We start from the raw sequence: 22,024 nt of genomic DNA on the forward strand, positions 1-22,024 counted from the left end.
CACTTCCTGCCACAGTGGTGGCTAGAGAAGTACAGACCTGAGTATAATGGAGACCTCTAGCCTCTAATCATGGGCACTGAAGGGGATTGCAGACTTGAAGGGGTTGACCAACTACCTGCAAGTCATGGGCATTCAATTTTGTGTAAGAGACAGCCAGTTCACCCAAAGATGCAGGCAGGGGGAGGTGAATTCCCACAGTTAATCAGAATGCAAGCCTTGTGTCTATGGTCTCTGCAAAAGCCAAGAGGTTAAGGATGTGGTGAACTTGGCTGAAAACTGGGTATCCTGCAGACAGAACAGACACAGGGGATTCAGTCACAGTGAGGGAGTGTGCCCTGAGTTCTATAAAGAACTATCTACCCACACCTCTCCTCTTTAAAATTTGATTACAGAAGGATGGCCGTGTTCGCCAAACCATAATGGAAGATGATGACGAAACCACACTGTCGAAACAAATGGAGCGGGAGAAAATGCCTCCTCCCCGCAAACCAAAGGTAAGTCAGAGCAGGCCCTCAAGGTTGGAAGAGATCCCCCACACCTGCAACATCTCTGACCCATGCCACCCAGTAGTGGTGGTTGTCTTCTCTGTGGCTCATAGAACTGGTTAATCATGGAATTTCTTGTCCGAACTAGGAAACATTTGTGAGTGAAAGGTGTTGCTATTAATCCTTACTCAAGAACAACCACCATAAACCAAGAATTCCAAAAGAAGGCATTGTAATCTTAGGAGATGACAGCTCCATGCATGTTTTTGACCTAAAGATGTTCCAGAAGGACAAGATGTGGAGGTGGAAGACAGTGATATGGATGATCCTGAACTTGTGTAGGCCTAGGCTAATGTATGTTTGTTCCGTAATATTCAGCAAAATAGTTTTGAAAGTACAAAAAAAATTCTAATAGATAAAAGCTAATAGGATAAGTATGTAAAGAATATATTTTTGTACAGCTATATAGTATGTTTATGTTCTAAGCTGTGTTATTATGGGCCAAAAAGTTTAAAAAATTAATATGTTTATAAAGTAAAAATGTTACATTAAAATGTCAATTTATTATTGAATAAAGAAAATTTTAAAATAAATTCAGTCTAGCCCACATGTACAGTGTTAACATCATCTATAGCAGTACATGATAATGTCTTAGGCCTTCACATTCACTTACCACTCACTAACTCACTGACCTAGAACAACTTTGAGTCCCGCAACTTCCATTTACAGTGAGTGCCCTATACAGGTCTACCATTTAAAATCTTTTACACCATATTTTTACTGCACCTTTTCTATGTTTACATACACAAATACTTATCATTGTGTTATAATTGCCTACAGTATTCAGTATGGTAACAGGCCATATAGGTTTGTAGCCTAGGGGATATAAGCTCTATCCTACAGCATAGGTGTAGGCTACAGGTTTGTATAACTACACTCTATGGTGTTCACACAATGAGGAAATCACCTAGTGATGGTTTAGAATGTATTCCCATCATTAAATGATGCATGATTATACTTACAGAAACAATGAAATCTTTTTTTTTTTTTTTTTTTTTGAGGCGGAGTCTCACTCTGTCTCCCGGACTGGAGTGCAGTGGCCGGATCTCAGCTCACTGCAAGCTCCGCCTCCCGGGTTTATGCCATTCTCCTGCCTCAGCCTCCCGAGTAGCTGGGACTACAGGCGCCCGCCACCTCGCCCAGCTAGTTTTTGTATTTTTAGTAGAGACGGGGTTTCACCGTGTTGGCCAGGATGGTCTCGATCTCCTGACCTCGTGATCCACCCGTCTCGGCCTCCCAAAGTGCTGGGATTACAGGCTTGAGCCACCGCGCCCGGCCACAATGAAATCTTATTAAAAATAATTTGGAATTATAATGGTCATTTGTAGAATGTTCTAGATAAACAAGACTATTCATCTAAGAAGTGCATTTAAAAATAAGGGCTCCCAAATTAGGCCCACCCAGGAATGTCTATTTTAATTATATGCAGAAGCTTCCAAAAAGATTTTTTTAATTGCCTTTTTTAAAAGACTCCTTACCAAGGGAAAAGGAATAGTTTAAGTAACTATTTGATAAGAAAATTGGAATCTGCTAACCTTTTCAATTAGTTACCATCCCACCTCAAAGATGAAAAGAAAGCTAGAAAAAATATTTATAAAAGTTAAACCCTCAGGTCACCATGTATGCTTCTCTAACCACCAATATGCCCTGACAAGATTCTTGAGTTTATAGTTATCTGTGATGAGTCCAGGCATAGAAAATGCTTTGTCTGGGCTGGGCACAGTGGCTCACACCTGTAATCCCAACACTTTGGGAGGCTGAGGCGGGCAGTTAACTTGACCCCAGGAGTCTGAGACCAGTCTAGGCAACATGGTGAAACCCTGTCTCTATAAAAAAAATACAAAAATTAATTGGGCATAGTGGCGTGTGCCTGTAGTCCCAGCTGCTTAGGAGGCTGAGGTGGGAGGATTGCTTGAGCCCTGGAGGCAGAGGTTGCAGTGAGCTGAGATGGTACTACTGTGTTATACCCAGACCGTTTGTTCCCCGAAGAAGACCACCAGAGTCCAGAGTCAAAGCCAAGCGGCAAGGATCTTTAATGCAAGTTCGAACTTGGTCCCTCCGTTCCACAACATACAAGAGGGCCTGGAACAATGCGTGCGCTTGCTTTTTATAGCTCGAGGTAAACAGGACTTGTCAGGTTACAGAGGAACAAGGCATTTCTCTAGGCTACAGCATTACAATTGGTTTACATGTTAATGTGAAGTTATGCTTTTAGCAGCCTTCTTATCGGTTCCTGTGCTTTTACAAACGGTTGTAACCTTATTGGAGCTTCCCCAGGTGTTGTTTTTCTTAATGTGTTTGTGTCGGGCAGGCATATGTCAGGACGTTGGGACAAAATAGAGGATTGTGTGTACTGGGCCCAGGACTAAGATATGTGGCAGACACTGGTAATTAGAGCAGGACAGAGACTTTCACAACGTTTGTCCTTACAATGTCTGGAGTCTATAGATAACCTTAATCGGTTAGGTCCGGGGTCGATCTTTAACTAGGCTCAGGGCGCCGCCCGGGCTGTTTGCCTGTGGACTTCATTTCTGCCTCTTAGTCTCTTCATTTGATCTCTTTCAACTGCACTCCAGCCTGGGTGACAGAGTGAGACCCTGTCTCAAAAGAAGAAAAAGAAGGAGAAGAAGAAGTGAGGCGGAGGAGGAGGAGGAGGCGGAAGGAGAAGGAGAAGGAGAAGAAGAAATGCTCTGTCTGCTCTATTACTAATGGGCTTTGCCCTGTATTTAGCAATCTAGTTAAGAAACAGAAGCTAAATTAAAAAGCTGGCTATCTCAATTAGTCTCCAATGCATTCTTTTCTGGCATTGAGTTGGTTATTTTTATTTCAAAAAAATTTTTTTAGAGACAGGGTCTCGCTCTGTCACCCAGGCTGGAGTGCACTGGCATGATTATGGCTCACTACAGCCTTGACCTCCTGGGCTCAAGTGATCCTCTCACATCAACCTCATGAGTCACTGGGACTATAGGTGTGTGCCACCATGCACAGCTAATTTTTTATTTTTTGTAGCAATGGTATCTCATTATGTTGCCCAGCCGGTCTTGAACTCCTGGATTCAAGTGATCCTCCTGCCTCAGCCTCCCAAAGTGCTGGGATTACAGGTGTGAGCCACCATACCTGGCCCAGCTAGTTATTTTGAAACAAGGAACTCAATAACTCACAACAAACAACCCAAATAATCCCATTAAAAGGTGGGCAAAGGACATGAATAGACTTTTTTTTTGAGATGGAGTCTCACTCTGTCGCCCAGGCTGGAGTGCAATGGCGTGATCTCTTCGATTATTTCTTAAATAATCAAAAACATAATAAAGACAACTCAGGAATTATCTTGATAAAACATAAAGTCTTCATTTTTTTAGGTGTTATCAAAAAAGTAAAAAAAAAAAAAAAAAAAACCACCTCCTTTAGTGTAATTGCTTTTCTTTTTTTTTTTTTTTCTTTTTCTTTTTTTTGACAGAGTCTCGCTCTGTAGCCCAGGCTGGAGTGCAGTGGTGGTGCGATCTCTGCTCACTGCAAGCTCTGCCTCCCAGGTTCACGCCACTCTCCTGCCTCAGCCTCCCCAGTAGCTGGGACCACAGTCACCCACCACCACGCCAGGCTAATTATTTTGTATTTTTAGTAGAGACAGGGTTTCACTATGTTAGCCAGGACAGTCTTGACCTCCTGACCTCGTGATCCACCCATCTCAGCCTCCCAAAGTGCTGGGATTACAGGCGTGAGCCACTGTGCCCAGCCGACTTTTTTTTAAAGATGATTTACAAATGGCCAATAGGCATATAAAAAATGCTCAATATCACTAATCATCAGACAAATGCACATTAGAACCACAATGAGATATCATCTTACATATGTCAGAATGACTATTATATTAAAAAATAATAATAACAAATGTTGATGAGGATGCAGGGAAAAGCGAACTCTTATACCCTGTTGGTGGGAATGTAAATTAGCACAATGTCTGTGGAAAACAGTATGGAGATTTCTCAAAGAACTCAAAGTAGAACTACTGGTATCTACTAAAAATAAAAAGAAATCAATAATATCAAAAAGATACCTGTTCCTCTATCTCTGTTGTAGCACTATTCACAATAGCAAAGATAGGGAATCAACCTAAGTGTCCATCCACAGATTATTGGATTAAAAAACATGTTTATATATGCAATAGAATACTATTCAGCATAAAAAAGAATGAAGTCATGTCTTTTGTAGAAACATGGATGGAACTGGAAGTGAGTTAGTAAAACAAGTCAGAAACAGGAAGACAAATACTGTATGTTCTTGCTTATAAGTGAGAGCTAAACAAAAGGTACACATAGATGTAGAGTATAGAATGATAGAGGGTGAGAGAGTGGGAGGAGGTGTATGATGAAAAATTACTTAAAAGCTGGAAGCTGGCCGGGCGCGGTGGCTCAAGCCTGTAATCCCAGCACTTTGGGAGGCCGAGACAGGCGGATCACGAGGTCAGGAGATCGAGACCATCCTGGCTAACACGGTGAAACCCCGTCTCTACTAAAAAAAATACAAAAACTAGCCGGGCGAGATGGCGGGCGCCTGTAGTCCCAGCTACTCGGGAGGCTGAGGCAGGAGAATGGCGTAAACCCGGGAGGCGGAGCTTGCAGTGAGCTGAGATCCGGCCACTGCACTCCAGTCCGGGCAACAGAGCGAGACTCCGCCTCAAAAAAAAAAAAAAAAGCTGGAAGCTATCATCCTCAGTAAACTAACACAGGAACAGAAAACCAAACACAGCATGTTCTCACTCACAAGTGGAAGTTGAACATAGAGAACACGTGGGACACAGAGAGAGGAACAACACACACCAGGACCTGTTGAGGATGTGGGGGTGAGGGGAGTGAACTTAGAGAATGAGTCAATAGGTCCAGCAAACCAGCATGACACCTGTGTAACAAACCTGCACATTCTGCACATGTATCCTGTTTCTTTTTTTTTTTTAGAAGAAACAAAGAAAAAAATGTAAATAATGAAATTTTAAAAATAAAAATAATACAAAATCAGCCGGGCTTGGTGGCTCAAGCCTGTAATCCCAGCACTTTGGGAGGCCGAGACGGGCGGATCACGAGGTCAGGAGATCAAGACCATCCTGGCTAACACGGTGAAACCCCGTCTCTACTAAATAATACAAAAAACTAGCCGGGCAAGGTGGCGGGCGCCTGTAGTCCCAGCTACTCAGGAGGCTGAGGCAGGAGAATGGCGTCAACCCAGGAGACGGAGCTTGCAGTGAGCTGAGATCCGGCCACTGCACTCCAGCCCAGGCGACAGAGCAAGACTCCGTCTCAAAAAAAAAAAAAAAAAAAAAAAATACAAATTACTTAATAGGTATAATATACATTATTCAGGTGATGGATAGCCTAAAAGCCCTGACATCACCACTATGCAATCTATGCATGTAGTAAAATTATAATTGTACTCCATAAATTTATACAAATAAAAATTTTAAATGCAAAAATGAAACTCTTGTAAAAATTTATACCTATAAAGGAAAATTACTAAAAATTTTTGTAATGAGAGAAAGCCTTGGCGTAAATCTACATAATGAGCTTCACCTTTGCTGACTGCCTCGTCTTAACTGAACTTTCTACCTATACCGTTCCTTGTCTTGGCAAATAACAGTGTTTAAGCTTGAGATCTAAGTTTTGTGACTTTGGTATGTAAGTTTTCTTCTTTGTTTTACCTAAGGGTCAGCCCTATGAAAATGCAAGTTTAGGGTAGAAAAATTTTAGATGATTATTACAAATGGACATTGTTAAAGTTAAAATGAAGGTTTAATATACCAGAGATTGTATGGGCCAGAGGGACTCTCTGCTGGTCCCCTAACATTACAGAACTCCAATTCAGTCTGCTGTACCTATTCCAGTTTGGAAAAATTTTAAAACCAGAAGTCAAAGATTACAATGAGAAATCTGATCTGACATGCTTAGGGCAACGACCAGATAGGCCAATCCAAATAAGAATTGACAATAGGGCAAAGATTCTTTGATTCCACCCCATGCTGGGATAGGTGTAGGTATAATAAATTCCTCTTCAAAGATTCTAGCGTGTAAGTTGTTAAGTACAATGAATTCTGAGATCCTCTCGAAAGAACCAATGTATCAGTATGTTCAGCTCCCCTGTTCTTTGTTCTTCATTTTAAAGTTTAACTTCCTTGTTCTCTTCGTCTCCTTGCCCCTAGTTTCAGTAAACAACCCCCTCCTAGCCTCTATCACCTGCTCTGTCCTGAGTCACCCCTGGTCACCTGCTCTGTCCTGAGTCACCCCTGGTCACCGCTCTGACCTGAGTCATCCTGAGTCACCTGTTCTGTAACTGTCCTCCCCATCAAACTACTCACCTCGCCACTCCAACTCATACCCCTCCTCTCTTTAAAATAGTTGATCAGAATTAGCTTAAGACTGTGCAGTCCAACCCTAGCCAATAGGGGAACAACACAGCAGTAGGGGCTACCTGCATCAGGAATAAGAACCCCTTCCCCTCCCTTGTTCAGGTGTGCTGTCACCATTGCTCCATCTGTGAGATGCACCCTTCTGTAGAAGTAAATTGCCTTGCTGAGAAAATTTATGCTCAAGTGCTATTTCTTTTGTGGCACTGAAAGTTTATTTATAACATGGGTAAAATGTTCATATGGTAAAGAAGAGAGATATCTTCAGAGTAAATGATTTTTGTTAAAGACAAGTGAGCTCTTGAAAGAATAGATGATGATTTGTAACACAGTTTATCTGGGTGTGGTGTTGACATCTAGTCTCCACTCCTGTTATAGGAGTTAATCTTCCCAGGTTGATGAAACTCCCAGGGAGAGGATTGAAAATAGTTGAGTTCCTTTTGGAGGATCTGTCTTTAGGCAGATAAGGGGAATTCAGAGAAAGTCTCCTTTTGAATTTTGCTGTTTTTCAAGTGCCTTCAGCTTGAAGTAATTAGTACACCAAAGCAGCATATTTTGGAGTGGCATTTCATGAACTCCTTCAATGGCTAGCTTTGTTTAATGAGCAATTTGAGCAATTGCTAGGAGTGAATTAGGTAAATGTAAGCAGGATAAAAATTTACAGTTTCAAAAATATCTTTAGTAACTTGAAATCTAAAAGTTACATTAAATTAAGTAATAAATATTTATTACATGGCTAAGTTATTTCTAAGAAAGTTAAAATATTAAAACATTAACTACTGAACATACTGAGCATCCAGTTTTCATGTGGTATAAAGAAGGTAAATATATTTGGGTCTGTTAATAAACATGAAAAATTATATTACAAGTAAACATGTCTCTAGAAATTATGAAAATGCTGCTCATCTACAGAATGCTGATATAAAACAGCTCACAAGGCTTTTTAGTTTTCATCAAAAATTAAGAATACTAGGGATTAAAACTCTAATATGTGCTAACTGAAACTAGAGAATAAGAGAAACAACTTTGTATGTGAGGAAAAATAAGATGTTTTGTAAAGGAAGTTATAAGGTAAGAGGTAAGAAAAAAAGACAGTAATTTTTGTCCTAAAGTGAGTGACTAGTTATTCCACAAATGGAAAGAGGAAGAGTATAGGACAAACTAAATGGATAACAAATTTGTAGAAGGTTTGTGAAAAGGAAATTTTGAAAGACAAATATGTGTGGTCAAGCTGGCTGATACAGTTTGGCTCTGTGTCTCCACCCAAATCTCACCTTGAATTGGAATTCCCAATGTTTGGGGAGGAACCTGGTGGGAAGTGATTGAATCATGGGGGCGAATTTCCCCCATGCTATTTTTGTGCTAGTAAGAGAGTTCTCACAAGATCTAATGGTTTAAAAGTATGTGGCACTTCCCCTCTTGCTCTCTCTCTCCTGCTATCTTGTGAAGAAGGTGCTTGCTTCCCCTTCGCCTTCTGCCAAGATTGTCAGTTTCCTGAGGCCTCTCAGTTATGCTTCCTGTTATGCCTGTGGAACTGTGAGTCAATTAAACCTCTTTTAAAAAAAAAAATTAGCCAGTCTCAAGTAATTCTGTATAGCAGTGTTAGACCAGGATAATACAGAATATTGGTACCAAGAGTGGGGTACTGCTATAAAGATACCTGAAAATGTGGAAGCAGCTTTGGAACTGAGTAATAAGCAGAGGTTGGAACAGTTTGGGAGGGCTCAGAAGACAAGAAGATGCGGGAAAGTTTGGAACTTCCTAGAGACTTGTTGAATGGTTGGGACCAAAATGCTGGTAGTGATATGGACAGTGAAGTCCAGGCTGAGGTGGTCTCAGATGGAGATGAAGAATTTATTGGGAACTGGAGTAAAGTTCATTTTTGCTATCCTTTAGCAAAGAGACTGGCAGCATTTTACCCCTGCCCTAGATATCTGAAGAACTATGAACTTCAGAGAGATGATTTAGGGAGTCTGGCATAAGAAATTTCTAAGCAGCAAAGCATTCAAGAGGTTACCTGGCTGTTTCTAAATGTGTATGCTCATATGCATAAAGAGATGGTCTGAAATTGCAGCTTACATTTAAACGGGAAGCAGAGCATAAAAGTTGGAAAGTTTGTAGCCTAACCATGTGGTAGAAAAGAAAAATCCATTTTTCTGGTGAGGAATTCAAGGTTGCAGAATTCACATAAGAGGAGCTGAATATAATAGCTAAGACAATGGGGAAAATGCCTCAAGGGTATTTCACAAACACTCATGGCAGCCCTTCCCATCACAGGCCTGGAGACCTAGAGGGGAAAAATGGTTTCTTGGGCAAGAGCCAGGGCCCAGCTAGTCTGTGCAGCGTCAGGACATGGTACCCTGCACTCCAGTCACTCCAGCGCCAGCCATCATTAAAAGGGACCAAGATACAGCTCAGGCCATGGCTTCAAATAGGGCATACCCAAAGCCTTGATGGCTTCCACGTGGTGTTAGGGCTGCAAGTGTGCAGAAGGCAAGAGTTGAGGTTTTGGAGCCTCTACCTAGATTTCAGAGGATGCATGGAAATGCCTGGATGTCCTGGCAGAAGTCTGCTGCAGGGGTGGAGTTCTAATGGAGAACTTCTACCAGGGCAGTGCAGGGGGGAATTGTGGGGTCAGAGCCCCCAAACAGAGTCCCCACTGGAGCACTGCCTAATGGAGCTGTGAGAAGAGGGCCACCATCCTCCAGACCCCAAAATGATAGATCCACTGACAGCTTGCACTGTTCACCTGGAAAAGGCATAGGCACTCAGTGTTAGGCCATGAAAGCAGCCAAGGGGGCTGTACCCTGCAGAGCCACAGGGACAGAGCTGCCCAAAACCTTGGGAGTCCACCCCTTGCATAAGCATGCCCTGTATAGAGACATAGAGTCAAAAACAATTATTTTGGAGCTTTAAGATTTAATGACGGCCCTGTTGGATTTCAGACTTTTATAAGGCCTGTAACCCCTTTGTTTTTGCCAATTTCTCCCATTTGGAACAGGAGCATTTACCCAATGCCTGTGCCTTCATTGTTATCTTGGAAGTAACAAACTTGTTTTTGATTTTACAGGTTTTTGGGCAGAACAGACTTACCTTGTATCAAATGAAACTTTGGACTGTGGATTATTGAGTTAATGCTGGAATGAGTTAAGACTTTGAAGGAATGTTGAGAAGCCATGATTGTTTTGAAATATGAGAAGGACTTGACGTTTGGGAGGATCTAGAGGAAGAATAATATGGTTTGGCTCCATGCCCCCACCTAAATCTCATGTTGGATTGTAATCCCCATGTGTTGGTGGAGGGACTTGGTGGGAGGTGATTGAATCATGGAGGCAGGCTTCCCCCATGCTGTTCTCATGAGAGTGAATGAGTTATTATGCAATCTAGTTGTTTAAAAGTGTGTCGTGTTTCCCCCTTTGCTCTCTGTCTGGCTGTCATGTGAAGAGGTGCTTGCTTACACTTCACCCTTCCTCAATGATTGTAAGTTTCTTGAGGCCTCCCCAGCCATGCCTTCTGTAGAGCCTGTGGAACTGTGAGTCAATTAAACCTCTTTTCTTCATAAATTGCCCAGTCACAGGTAGTTCTCTACAGCAGTGTGAGAATACACTAATACACTCTTCAACTAAGGACAGAAACTGCTTTGCTCATGAAGACCTGTAAGCTGAAGCTGGACAACTTGGACAACCCTCATGCCTGATGTGTGGGCCACTCAGACAGGTCACTGAAATACCCATTGTTATGCCCAGAGACATTCAAACTGCAAAACAGAATGAGAAGTTGATGACTTCACGCTGTGGGCAGCTTTTCCCAAGAAGTCAGAACAAGACTGCCCATCACAAGACTCATCCCTTTAATGTTTTCCTTGCTTATGCTTACCTCTTTCACATGACAGAATGTTGCTGTCATTAGAATTTCACAATCAGTAGCTTCTGCAGATAACTTGGCTGAGTTTAGATCTGTTATGCTAAACCCAAATCTTTATATGACCTAAGAGATCCTTTAGTCCACACAGTGGCTAACTCTAGAGGCATTCCTACCACAACTCTGTTCAGACTGTACTGGTGGTCCTTTTTATAGAGTCATACTTCTAGAATCACTTGTTCTCACTCCCTGTTTTAATTTTGCACAGTCATGGGATTCTAGATTATGGAATGGCTACCTACTGGCTGATCAAGGAGGTAACTGTGCAGTTGCTAACACTTCTTGTTGCACATTAACTGTTAGACTCAGTTGCAAAACAACATTAAAGAGAAGGCTTCTTTGTTAAAAGTAGTAGGTTTCTGGTCTGGCTTGTTCTTTATCTAGTAAATTTTAGTTGGTTTGGCTCATGGGAAGCCTGGATGAGGAGCATACTCCAAACACTTGGTATTATCCTCCTGATAGTCATAATAATAGTGTCCCTGGTGTGTTGTACTCTCTCAAAAGGTCTCAAATGTTCACAGGCAGCCATCTATCAAATGCTAAATGGTCTCTCTCTATGTGGAATGATGAAAACTCAAGGAAACCATGAAAACAAGGACACGCTAACCTATGAATGACATGTTGAGACCAAAAACCCGAAGTGATGGCTCCTGAGAGTAGCACTGATGCCCTAAGTTTTAGTCAGACTCTCAGGTAGACGAGAGTCTGAACAAAAGGGGAAATTGCTACACAACGTTTATGGGAGGCTATTGCTTTGGACTAGCCTCCTGCACTAGGTCCCAGCATATTAGCCCAAACCAGAACGGAGTCACTCATACTAGGTGCTATGAAGTCAGACTGAAATCTGAAATGGGCGAGTTTTCAAAAAAACCCAGATTTACAGCAATCAATCAGAAGGAACCCAGTTTACCTGAACGAGCATGATAAAGAAGTTCCCTCTGTTTTAACCCTATAAGGAAAGTAACTTTCAAACAGCTATCTCCATTTTGTTTCCTGTTTCTGCTGTTTTCAGCCCTTTTCTGCCTGTAAAGCCAACACCTCTGTTCAGCTCATCTTAACACTCTTCTATTTTATAGAATGAGGTAGTACCCAATTCTGAAATCACAAAAGAAAGCCAATTAGAACTCTAAATACAATTTGTTCTAAATTTGTCTTTTAACACAGCCATGCCTGAGCTATTTTGAGCTCTACTATAGGAAATCTTTGGTCAGTGAGTCAAGAAACCCCCGTTTTCACTCAATTCAGTTTGCCAAGACAGATAGCAAAAGAGTAGGGCACCTCAACAGATTATTAAACAAAGGAGGGTTTAATTTTATGTGAGCAACTTTTGAGGAAGTGGTCTTCAAACACTGGTTTTTGAATCAGAATCTCGACAGAGAGTGTACCTAGGGAGTTCTTGACAGTAAACATGGAATTATCTCTCAACTAATACAAATAGAAGACCATAACATGCCTCTGATACTGAGGAGAGTAGTGAAAGGGAAGCTGCTGTGGTTTAATGGATAAATCAGCTCACACCTAGAATCAGAATGGCTAGAGGGTGAACGGAACATGAGTTAGTTACCCACGAGCCTTATTTGGGATTTTACACTTTGCCTAATTCAACAAGTCAGCAGCAGGGAGCCAGGCGCACTCATCAGCCACTCATGAAACAACTCCATTAGGAATAGATGAGCTGGTCAAGGCTTTCCCTTCTCTTGCCCTGTATTCTGCTTATACAAAGCAAGTGCCTTTGCTTCCAGGATAACCTCTCATCTCTGTCTCCTAAAGAAAGTGGACAATCTCCCCATGGAGAGAGCCTATTGTGGGTATGGGAACTAAGAGAGAAACAGTAAGAGCAGTACGTCTCAACTTTCAGCACACACCACTGTCCTGTGGAAGGCTTGGTAAAGCAGATTACTGGGCCCTACCTAGCACTTCTCATTCAGTGTTATCGAGGTCCCAGAATGTATGTATGTTTCTAACAATTTTCCAGGTGATGCTATGGCTGCTGTTCTGGGGCCCCGTCCTTTGAGAACCATTGGGGTAGAGCATAGCTATATCTGGATGAAGGTGACTGTGAATGTTAGCATAATCAAAAGAACAGTGGTTTCAATAAATGAGAAGATTGTGTCTCCTTCCCATGTATGTCTGGCAGAGGTGGTCCAGGCTTGGTATGGCACTCCATAGAGTGAGAAGTCTTGGCCCCTTCTAACGTATTACTCTGCTATGTATTGCCTCCATTCCCAAGGTCATCAATAATCCAAAAATGAGTGCTACAAATCCAATAATTACATTGACAATGTAGCAGCAGGAAAAAAAGGAGGGGAAATGCATACTCATTCTCTTTAAGGGTGTATTCTTGACATTTCTGGTTCCAGTTTGCCCACAGCTTAGAAGAACATAAAAGGAGACCTGAACAAATGGAGAGATATGCTATATTCTTTCAAAAAATGTGTTAATAGTGTAAGGCTGTCAATTATCTCCAAAGTAATCTATTAAAATCATATTCCACTAACAAAATTAAAGCTGATTCTGATTGAAATCTTCTTGTGATTTATGGGAACTTGACACATTAGTGCAAAAAATAATACCATAGAGCAAATGTCCACAATTAGTTAAGTCAATTTGGGAAAAAAGAGAAAAGGAGTTGAAACATGCTTACCGACATTAAAATGTGTTACAAAGCAATTAGTCTGAAATTGAGGCATTAGGTAGTAAGAGCTAAGGTGGTATATAAACAATTGCTTAAGTCTGGGTGCCGTGGCTCATGCCTGTATTCCCAGCACTTTGTCAAGGTGGATGGATCATTTGAGGTCAGGAGTTCAAGACCAGCCTGGCCAACACGATGAAACCCCATCTCTACTAAATATTAAAAAAAAAAAAGAAAAGCCAGCAGTAGAGGTGCATGCCTATAATCCCAGCTACTTGGAAGGCTGAGGCAGGAGACTCGATTGAGCCTGGTAGGAGGAGGTTGCAGTGAGCCGAGATCTCACCACCACACGCCAGTCTGGGTGACAGAGTGAGACCCCATCTCAAAAAAAAAAATGAAAGAAAAGAAAATGTGATTAAAAATTTGTTGGGTGGACGGGCGTGGTGGCTTATGCCTGTAATCCCAGCACTTTGGGAGGCTGAGGCGGGCAGATCACCTAAGGCCGGGAGTTTGAGACCAGCCTGACCAACGTGGAGAAACCCTGTCTCTAATAAAAATACAAAATTAGCTGGGCCTGGTGGCACATGACAGTAATCCCAGCTACTCAGGGGGCTGAGGCAGGAGAATTGCTTAAATCCAGGAGGCAGAGGTTGCAGTGAGCCGAGATCACACCATTGCACTCCAGCCTGGGCAACAAGAGTGACACTCCATCTCAAAAAAAAAAAAAAAAGAAAGAAAGAATTTCTTGGCTTTGCCTCATTCTCCTCTTCATGCACACAGCCAAGGAACAGCTTCTTCCCCATTCTGGCAGAACACAAGTTTATTTCCTGGACCAGTTGAACCAGAGAGCATCTGGAGTCAGCAGAATTCAGGCATGCCATGGCTAATGGCAGGGGTGAAGCACCATACTAAAAATAGAGGGAGCGTGGGAGAGTGTGCAGGCTGCATAGAAAGGCCTCCAGCCCTCTGCACCAACTCAGCTTCCTGCAGGGAGGTTTGTTCTCCTATTCTCTGACCTGAGGTTCTGGGATTCTTCTCTGGGAATCTGGCTCTGGGGATTCAGTCAATGATTACTGCACTAATGCAGCCTAACCAACTGTAAGACTCAGCGTCAAGCAACAGTAAGCAAGCAGCCAGGGTTGCTTGGCTGGGGAAGCTCAGCTCCATGTTTCCCACACTGCACCTACCAGGAGGCTCCCTGGGTATGTTCTCCTCTTGGTAACAGCAGAATGCAAGAGGCAAATGTAAACGAGCAAACCTCTGAAAGCCAAGCCCAGAACTTGCATATCGTTCTCCCACAGTATTCTACTGGCTAGATCAAGTCATATAGCCAAACCCAAGGCACAGGAAGGTATATCTCATCCCCTTACAGGGAGAAATCACAAAATTCTGTAGCAAAAGAGAGAAATATAGGGCCACCAGCGCAACCTACCACAAGCTGCAAAGAAATAAACTAATGAATACAGATGTTTGGGGCCCCTCACCGACACCAAAGCCAACACTCTGCCTTAGCAACGTATACTGAATAGCACCAGATAAGAAGCCCCACCGGTGGACACTGAGCTTCCCACTGAATTATTAGTGTCCCAATCTGATACATGGAGAGCCAACCAAGGATCACTAACATTGGTAAAAGGTTTCTCAAATGAAAGATTGAAACCAAATCTAAAACAGAAGAAAGGTGCTTAAAATAGATGTTATTGGGGAGAGAAGGGAAAATGTTTTAAACCCCTAATGATTATAACTAATATTGTTAGTCCCATGAGATGATAACAAATCAGTGAAGAAGAGCAGTGTGCTCTAAAAGAAAACACTATTCAGAAGGTGGTAAAGACCATTTCAGAAACAGAAAATCTTCCAGAAAGTAGAACAAAAAGACAAAGAGAGGGAAGATAGAATAGAAACTATTAGGAAATTAGAAAATCATGCTGTGATCTAACTAATAGGATTTCTAAAAGTAGCAAACTAAGAAAATTAAGGGATTTAAATTATCAAAAAACTAATGCAAAAAAGTTTCCCAGAGGTAAATGGTGTGAAATTTTAGACTAAAAGACTAAGCCAGTGCCCAATACATTGAATGGTTAGACATAACATTCAATGGTTAGAAAAACCAAAACCCATCTCTAGGTATATCATCTTTTAATTTCAGAACAAAATGGATTAAAAACTTAAATCTAAGACCTCAAACTATGAAACTACTGCAAGGAAACATTTATAACACGTGCACTACCTCCAAATCTTGTATATTTATATGTATGTGTTATAAATGACAGGGAACATATTATCCTTCAGTTCCATTTGTTTCCCTTATACTCTTCCATTACAGTACAGACAGAACAAAGTTATTCTTTGTGGTTTCATTAAGTGGTCAGCTTAATGAGTTTTTGCAATCCTATATTCCCCGGAAACCACCACCCAAAACAAGAGACAGCACATTCCTCCTCCTTTGTACTGTTTGCAAGCAACATGCCTTCTGTCCCTACACTAAATGTAAACTCCATTCTTATTTATCTTACCTGTATATTAACTTTGCCTGTTTTATAATTCTATATAAATGGAATCACCTTGTAGGTTCTCCTTTATGTCTAGTTTCTTTCTTTCTTTTTGAGATGGAGTTCTGCTCTGTTGCCCAGGCTGGAGTGCAATGGCACAATCTTGGCTCACTGCAACCTCTGCCTCCTGGGTTCAAGAGATTCTCCTGCCTCAGCCTCCTGAGTAGCTGGGATCACAGGCACCTGCCACCACGCCCGGCTAATTTTTTGTATTTTTAGTAGAGACGGGGTTTCACTATGTTGGTCAGGCTGGTCTTGAACTCCTGACCTCAGGTGATCCACCTGCCTCGGCCTCCCAGAGTGCTGGGATTACAGGCGTGGGCCACTGCGCCCAGACATCTGGCTTCTTTCATTTAGCTTAATGTTTCTGAGATGCACACATAGTATACTCCTTACGGATGTAATTATTTTTATTACTGTGTATTATTATATTACATGAATATATCACTAATTTTTTGTCTAGTCTCCTGTCAGTGGACATTCAGGCTGTTTCCAGTTCTGACTTATTTCAATAAAGTTGCTATGAACATTTGTGTACATATATTTTGTAGATACATGTTTTCTTTTTTTCTTTTTTTTTTTTTTTTTTGAGACGGAGCCTCACTCTGTTGCCCAGGCTGGAGTGCAGTGGCCGGATCTCAGCTCACTGCAAGCTCCGCCTCCTGGGTTCACGCCATTCTCCTGCCTCAGCCTCCCAAGTGGCTGGGACTACAGGCGCGCGCCACCTCGCCTGGCTAGTTTTTTGTATTTTTTAGTAGAGACGGGGTTTCACCGTGTTCGCCAGGATGGTCTCGATCTCCTGACCTCATGATCCGCCCGTCTCGGCCTCCCAAAGTGCTGGGATTACAGGCTTGAGCCACCGCGCCCGGCCGTGTTTTCATTTTTTATCTGCAAACTTTTAGGAGTGAACTGCTGAGCTATAAGGCAGATGCATGTTGAACTTCATTAGGAAGTGCCAAACCATTTTCAAAAGTGGTTCTACTGTTTTACACCTTTCCAGCAGCAGTCTATAAGAAATCCAGCCATTCTGTGTCCGTGCCAATATTTAGTGCTGTCCTTATTTTTCAGCCATTCTCTAGGATGCCTAAGGGTATCTCATTTGGGTTCCCGTTTTTATTTTCCCCATGACAAATGATGTTGAGCATCTTTTTGTGTGCTGCTTAGCCATACATAAACTTCTTTCTGAAGCACCTGATTAAGAATTTTGCTGCAAACTTATTCTTTGTCATCCTTCTTTGGCTCTATTGTTTGACTGATTTGAAATCCATGTGATTGACTTTTCTATTGATAGAGATTTAAAGTTGCCTCAATTTTATGTTTTTATCAACCAGACTGTATAACCAGAGTCATAGGTGCCCTTATATCATTATCACTCTCCCCTCCTCCACTCTTCCTGTCACATATATGGCTAGAGGAGTACACACAAGCGTGATGGAGTCATCTAACCCCTAACTATGGGCAATTTAGGGGATTGCGGACCTGAAAAGGTTGAACCAACTACCTCCAAATCATGGGCATTCACTGTGGTGTGAGAGACCACCAGTTCACCCAAAGTTGCAGGCAGGGGAAGGTGAATTCCCACAGTTAATCAAGATGCAAGCCCTGTGTCTAGGGTCTCTGGGTAAGCTAGGAGATTCAAGATTTGGTGGACTTGGCACTGAGTTCCACAAAGAATGACCTCCCCACACCTCTCCTCTTTACTTGCTTGCAGAAGCCTGGACAGTTTAAAAACAACGCAATGAATGATGATGAAAAAAACATATTGATGAAACAGAAACTGAAGGAGGAAAGGAGTAAGATACGAGAACCTCTTCTTCCACCCCAAACAAAGGTAGGTCACAGCAGGCCCTTAATTTTGGGACAGACCCCTGACAGGCAACTTCTCTGACCCTCGTCGCCCAGTAGTGATGGTTATCTTCTCTATGGCTCATAGCTTGGGATGACCATGGAATTTACAGCCCAAACCAGGATACATTTGTGGAAGGTGGTGCTATTATTTCTTAGGAATAAGCATCATAAACTAAAAATATCCCAAGCAACCAGGACAAATAATTGCTATACACAGAGCAGGGATGATCAGCAAGTGATTCATCCTGAGATATCTTCTTCTCCCATTTCCTTGTCAGCCTGAAAAAGGTGGGTGACTGAGACATGGAGACTTGGTTGCAGGGCAGATAAACCCTGAAATGTGGGGACAAGATCATGCAAAGTTCAAGAGTAGAGTGATGAGCACTGTTTGGATAATGCATGGCCAAATAAAGGGAAATCAATCTAAGTCTAAAATTTGTGTGTGTGTGCGTGTCTGTGTGCACATGTGTGTATGTGTGTGTAGGGTCACTGAAGTTTAAGGTATGAAAGTCAAAAGAGGTCAAAGTGAGAAATAAATGAGAAAGATCCCAAACTGTGTGGAATGGGGAAAGTTTTAATACTATGACATGACAGAGGGAGAGAGCAGGTTGTGGATTTGAGCTGGAGTTGGGGAGGAGAGGGCAGGACCAGCAAAGGACACCAGCTGGTGGGAGGATCTGAAGGGAAGCGTCATGGATGTCAGGGGTGGTCCAGCCCAGGCAGATCATGGTAACACTTTAACCTCTTGAACACAGTGTCCTTGCTCTAGACTGGCTGACAAGGTCAATGGAAATTCAAGTGAGGTAGCCAGGGCAGTCTACCTCCATTTTGCAGTTGGGGACATTGAGACTCAGAGGTCAAGGTGAGGTGACCATGTCCATTAACCTGTGGGTGGCAGAGGGTGGACACCTATCAGGTCTCCTAGGTCCAGCTCTTGTCCCATTCATGAACTTTAGAGGAAGGGGCCTTTCCTCATAGAGGATCAAGGCCTCTTCCTCTCACACCCTGGGACTGACTGATGTGTGATAATATTTCCTGAGTGTCCTTCCTTTTCCTTGCACCCCTTCCCACTAAAGAAGCCACCTGGCGACATTGAACTGGCCTCCACGAAAATCCAGGCCTGGTGGCGGGGCACGCTGGTGCGACGCACACTACTGCACGCGGCCCTCAGAGCTCTGATCATTCAGTGCTGGTGGAGGCAGGTGCTGGCAAGGCTGCAGGCGAAGAGGCGGCGGGCGGCGCTGGAGCTCTGCGCACGGCAGCTATGGGCAGCAGTCAGGCTGCAGTCCTGGGTCCGCATGTGGCGTGTCCGCCGTCGTTACTGTCGTTTGCTCAATGCTGTCCGCATCATCCAGGTCTACTGGCGCTGGAGAAGTTGCCATACCCGTGGCTTTTTCCATGGCAGCTATGAGCTCACAACAAGCCAGCTGAGCCTTGAGCTTGACATCTTCCTGGGATCACAGATTTGCCGAATTACAGACTGCATCCCCTTCCCAATAAAGAACTGACCAGGTCTGCTCCAACTATGTGTTCCTAGTTCTCTATTAAACAATCTCTGAGAGATCTTTGTCTCAGCAAAGGGTCAGGGAAATGAGGACAGGTACCTGGCATCTCACAGGTCAGCTCTGAGGAGTCAGCCGGCTTGTCTGGGGCCCTGTGGGAAGAAGGATGTGACAGCCCCATGCTGGAGGAGCAGGGCTTGTGATAGATTGGCAATGTCGGCCATAGGTGAGGGGATTGGGGTTACAGAGCCACCAAGAAGGTCGGCTCCAGGGAGACTGGTTCCTGCTGTGGTGTGTGTAATGGCGCCCCCTGTGGCCATGCAATATGGAGGCCTGTGCCATTCTTGGCTCTTAATCCTCCAGCCTCTTCCCTTACCACTTAGAGCAAGTTCAAAAGCCCTCCCTGGGTCTACATAACCCTGCATAGTCTGGACCTGGCCATTTCATCCTCTTTATGTCCTCCCTGGCTGCTCTGCTATTTAGCAACTATCCCAAGCATGTTCCCATCTGAGAACTTTGCCCTGCTGCCTGCTCTCCTAGGGTCATCGGCATCTGATTGGAGCTCCCACTCCATGCAGGTTTGTCTCCGTGCAAAGGCGCCCTCTCCAGCTCCTCAGTCTGCCTTCCTGTTTTCAAAGCCCTCATCACTACTTGAGCTTGTCTTACCCTATTGTCTATTTTCTTTTTCTTTCTAGAGGGTTCCCTCCAGGAGAGTGGGATTCTGGGGTCAGTGCTGTGTTCCCAGGACCTAGAATGGGACTTGGAACATTGTGGTTCCCTCTCTATGTATCTACACATATGTACAGGTTCAGTAGCCTTATCTGAAATGCTTAGGAGCAGAATAGCTTCAGAGTTCAGATTCTGGGGGATGTTGGAATATTTACTTTTTACTTACATATTCAGCATCCCTTATCTGAAAATCAAAATCCAAAATTCTCCAACAGCATTGTCTTTGAGCTTCATTTCAGCACACAAAAAACTTCTGATTTAGGAGCATTTTGGATTTTGAATTTTTAGATCGGAGTACTCAATCTGTATATATTTAGATATCCAAACTACCCAATCCAGAGCCGACCTCCTGTATCTGGCTCTTACACCACAGGAGGCAACATTCCTCTCCCTTAGTTATTCCTGGGCAGGTACCAGAACACTAGGGACCACCTCTACAGCTTAGAACTCACCACAGTATGCCAACCAGCCAATCCCAACGCTTTATCCTTGCCTTTCCCTCAGAAACTCAATTAAGACCACAACCTCAGATCTCCCCTTGCTTCTTCCTCTGCCACCTGACCAAAGCCTGGAGCTTCCTTTGTCACCCTGCATGGCATGCCGCCCACTGTAAGAACCAGGTCCTGTGAGTGTAATAAACTTAGTTTTCTTGAGTTTCTTTTTGTCTCTGCTTGTGGCCACACCTGACCCATTAAAAAAAAAAACAGGAAGCAGGGCCGGGCACGGCAGCTCACGCCTGTAATCCCAGCACTTTGGCAGGCCAAGATGAACAAGGTCAGGAGTTCAAGACCAGCCTGACCAACATGGTGAAATCCCGTCTCTACCAAAAATACAAAAATTAGCCAGGTGTGGTGGCACGTGCCTATAATGCCAGCTACTTAGGAGCCTGAGGCAGGCTTGAACCTGGGAGGCAGAGACTACAGCGACCCAAGATCACACCACTGCACTCCAGCCTGGGGGACAGAGTGAGACTCTGTCTCAAAAAAAAAATAAAAAGAAAAAGAAGAAGGGTGTGTGTGTGTGTGGTCTGTAAGTTTGAAGTGATCTTCATGCAATGAATGAGACTAACCATTTTTAGATTAATCACGTAAGATTAACCACTGAACTAAAATTAACAATTCGGTGGTATTTAGCACAATTACAGTGTTAAGCAATCACCATCTCTATAAAGTTCTCAGACATTTTTATCACAATAAAAGAAAATCCCATTGATATGATTTGACTCTGCGTCCCCACCCAAATCTCATCTTGGAGCTCCCATAATTCCCACGTGTTGTGGAAGGAACCTGGTGGGAGGTGATTGAATCATAGGGATGGGTCTTTTCCATGCTGTTCTCTTGACAGTAAATGGGTCTCACAAGATCAGATGGTTTTTAAAATGGGAGTTTTTCTGCACAAGTTCTCTCTTTGCCTGCTGCCATCCATGTAAGATGTGACTTGCTCCTCTTTACCTTCTGCTATGATTGTGAGGCCTCCCCAGTAAGTCCAACAAACCTCTTTCTTGTATAAATTGCCCAGTCTCAGGTATGTGTTTATCAGCAGGGTGAAAATGGACTAATACACCCATATTCATTAAACTACCATTTTCCATTATCTCCAGCCCCTGGCCATCCCCAATCTGCATCTGTCTCCATGAATTTACCTATTCTAGATTTTCCACATAAATGGAATTATACAATATTTTGTGTCTGGCTTCTTTCACTGAACATAATGTTTCCAAGGTTCATCTATGTTGTAGCATATATTATTACTTTTTATCCTGAGTAATATTCCATTGTATGGATATGCCACACTTTGCTTATCCATTCATCGCTGATGGACATTTGGATGTTTGCACCTTTGGCTCTCGTGAATAAACCTGTTGTGAATATCTAGCAGCTACATCATTTTACATTCCCTCCAGC

The 22,024-nt window shown here is 43.0% G+C and overlaps 1 protein-coding gene and 1 long non-coding RNA gene across 2 annotated transcripts in view; one reads left to right on the forward strand and one right to left on the reverse strand.

Moving 5' to 3' along the window:
- On the forward strand, window positions 1-19,412 carry LOC117082409 (IQ domain-containing protein F5-like). Its single transcript, XM_033209093.1, has 4 exons — window positions 1-142; window positions 393-494; window positions 17,753-17,872; window positions 18,966-19,412. Exons 1-4 carry the CDS (start codon window positions 125-127, stop codon window positions 19,395-19,397), a joined length of 672 nt encoding a protein of 223 aa, XP_033064984.1. The 5' UTR covers window positions 1-124; the 3' UTR covers window positions 19,398-19,412.
- Window positions 19,260-22,024, reverse strand: part of LOC117082473 — a 7,586-nt gene continuing 4,821 nt past the window's right edge. Inside the window, exons 3-4 of the long non-coding RNA XR_004436626.1 lie at window positions 19,494-19,543; window positions 19,260-19,340 (exon numbers count right to left, since the gene is read on the reverse strand). This is a non-coding gene — a long non-coding RNA (uncharacterized LOC117082473). The remainder of the gene's footprint in view (window positions 19,341-19,493; window positions 19,544-22,024) is intronic.

The sequence above is a fragment of the Trachypithecus francoisi genome, unplaced genomic scaffold, assembly GCF_009764315.1.
Source record: "Trachypithecus francoisi isolate TF-2019V2 unplaced genomic scaffold, Tfra_2.0 Lachesis_group0, whole genome shotgun sequence".
In the NCBI taxonomy this organism is placed as follows: Eukaryota; Metazoa; Chordata; class Mammalia; order Primates; family Cercopithecidae; genus Trachypithecus; species Trachypithecus francoisi.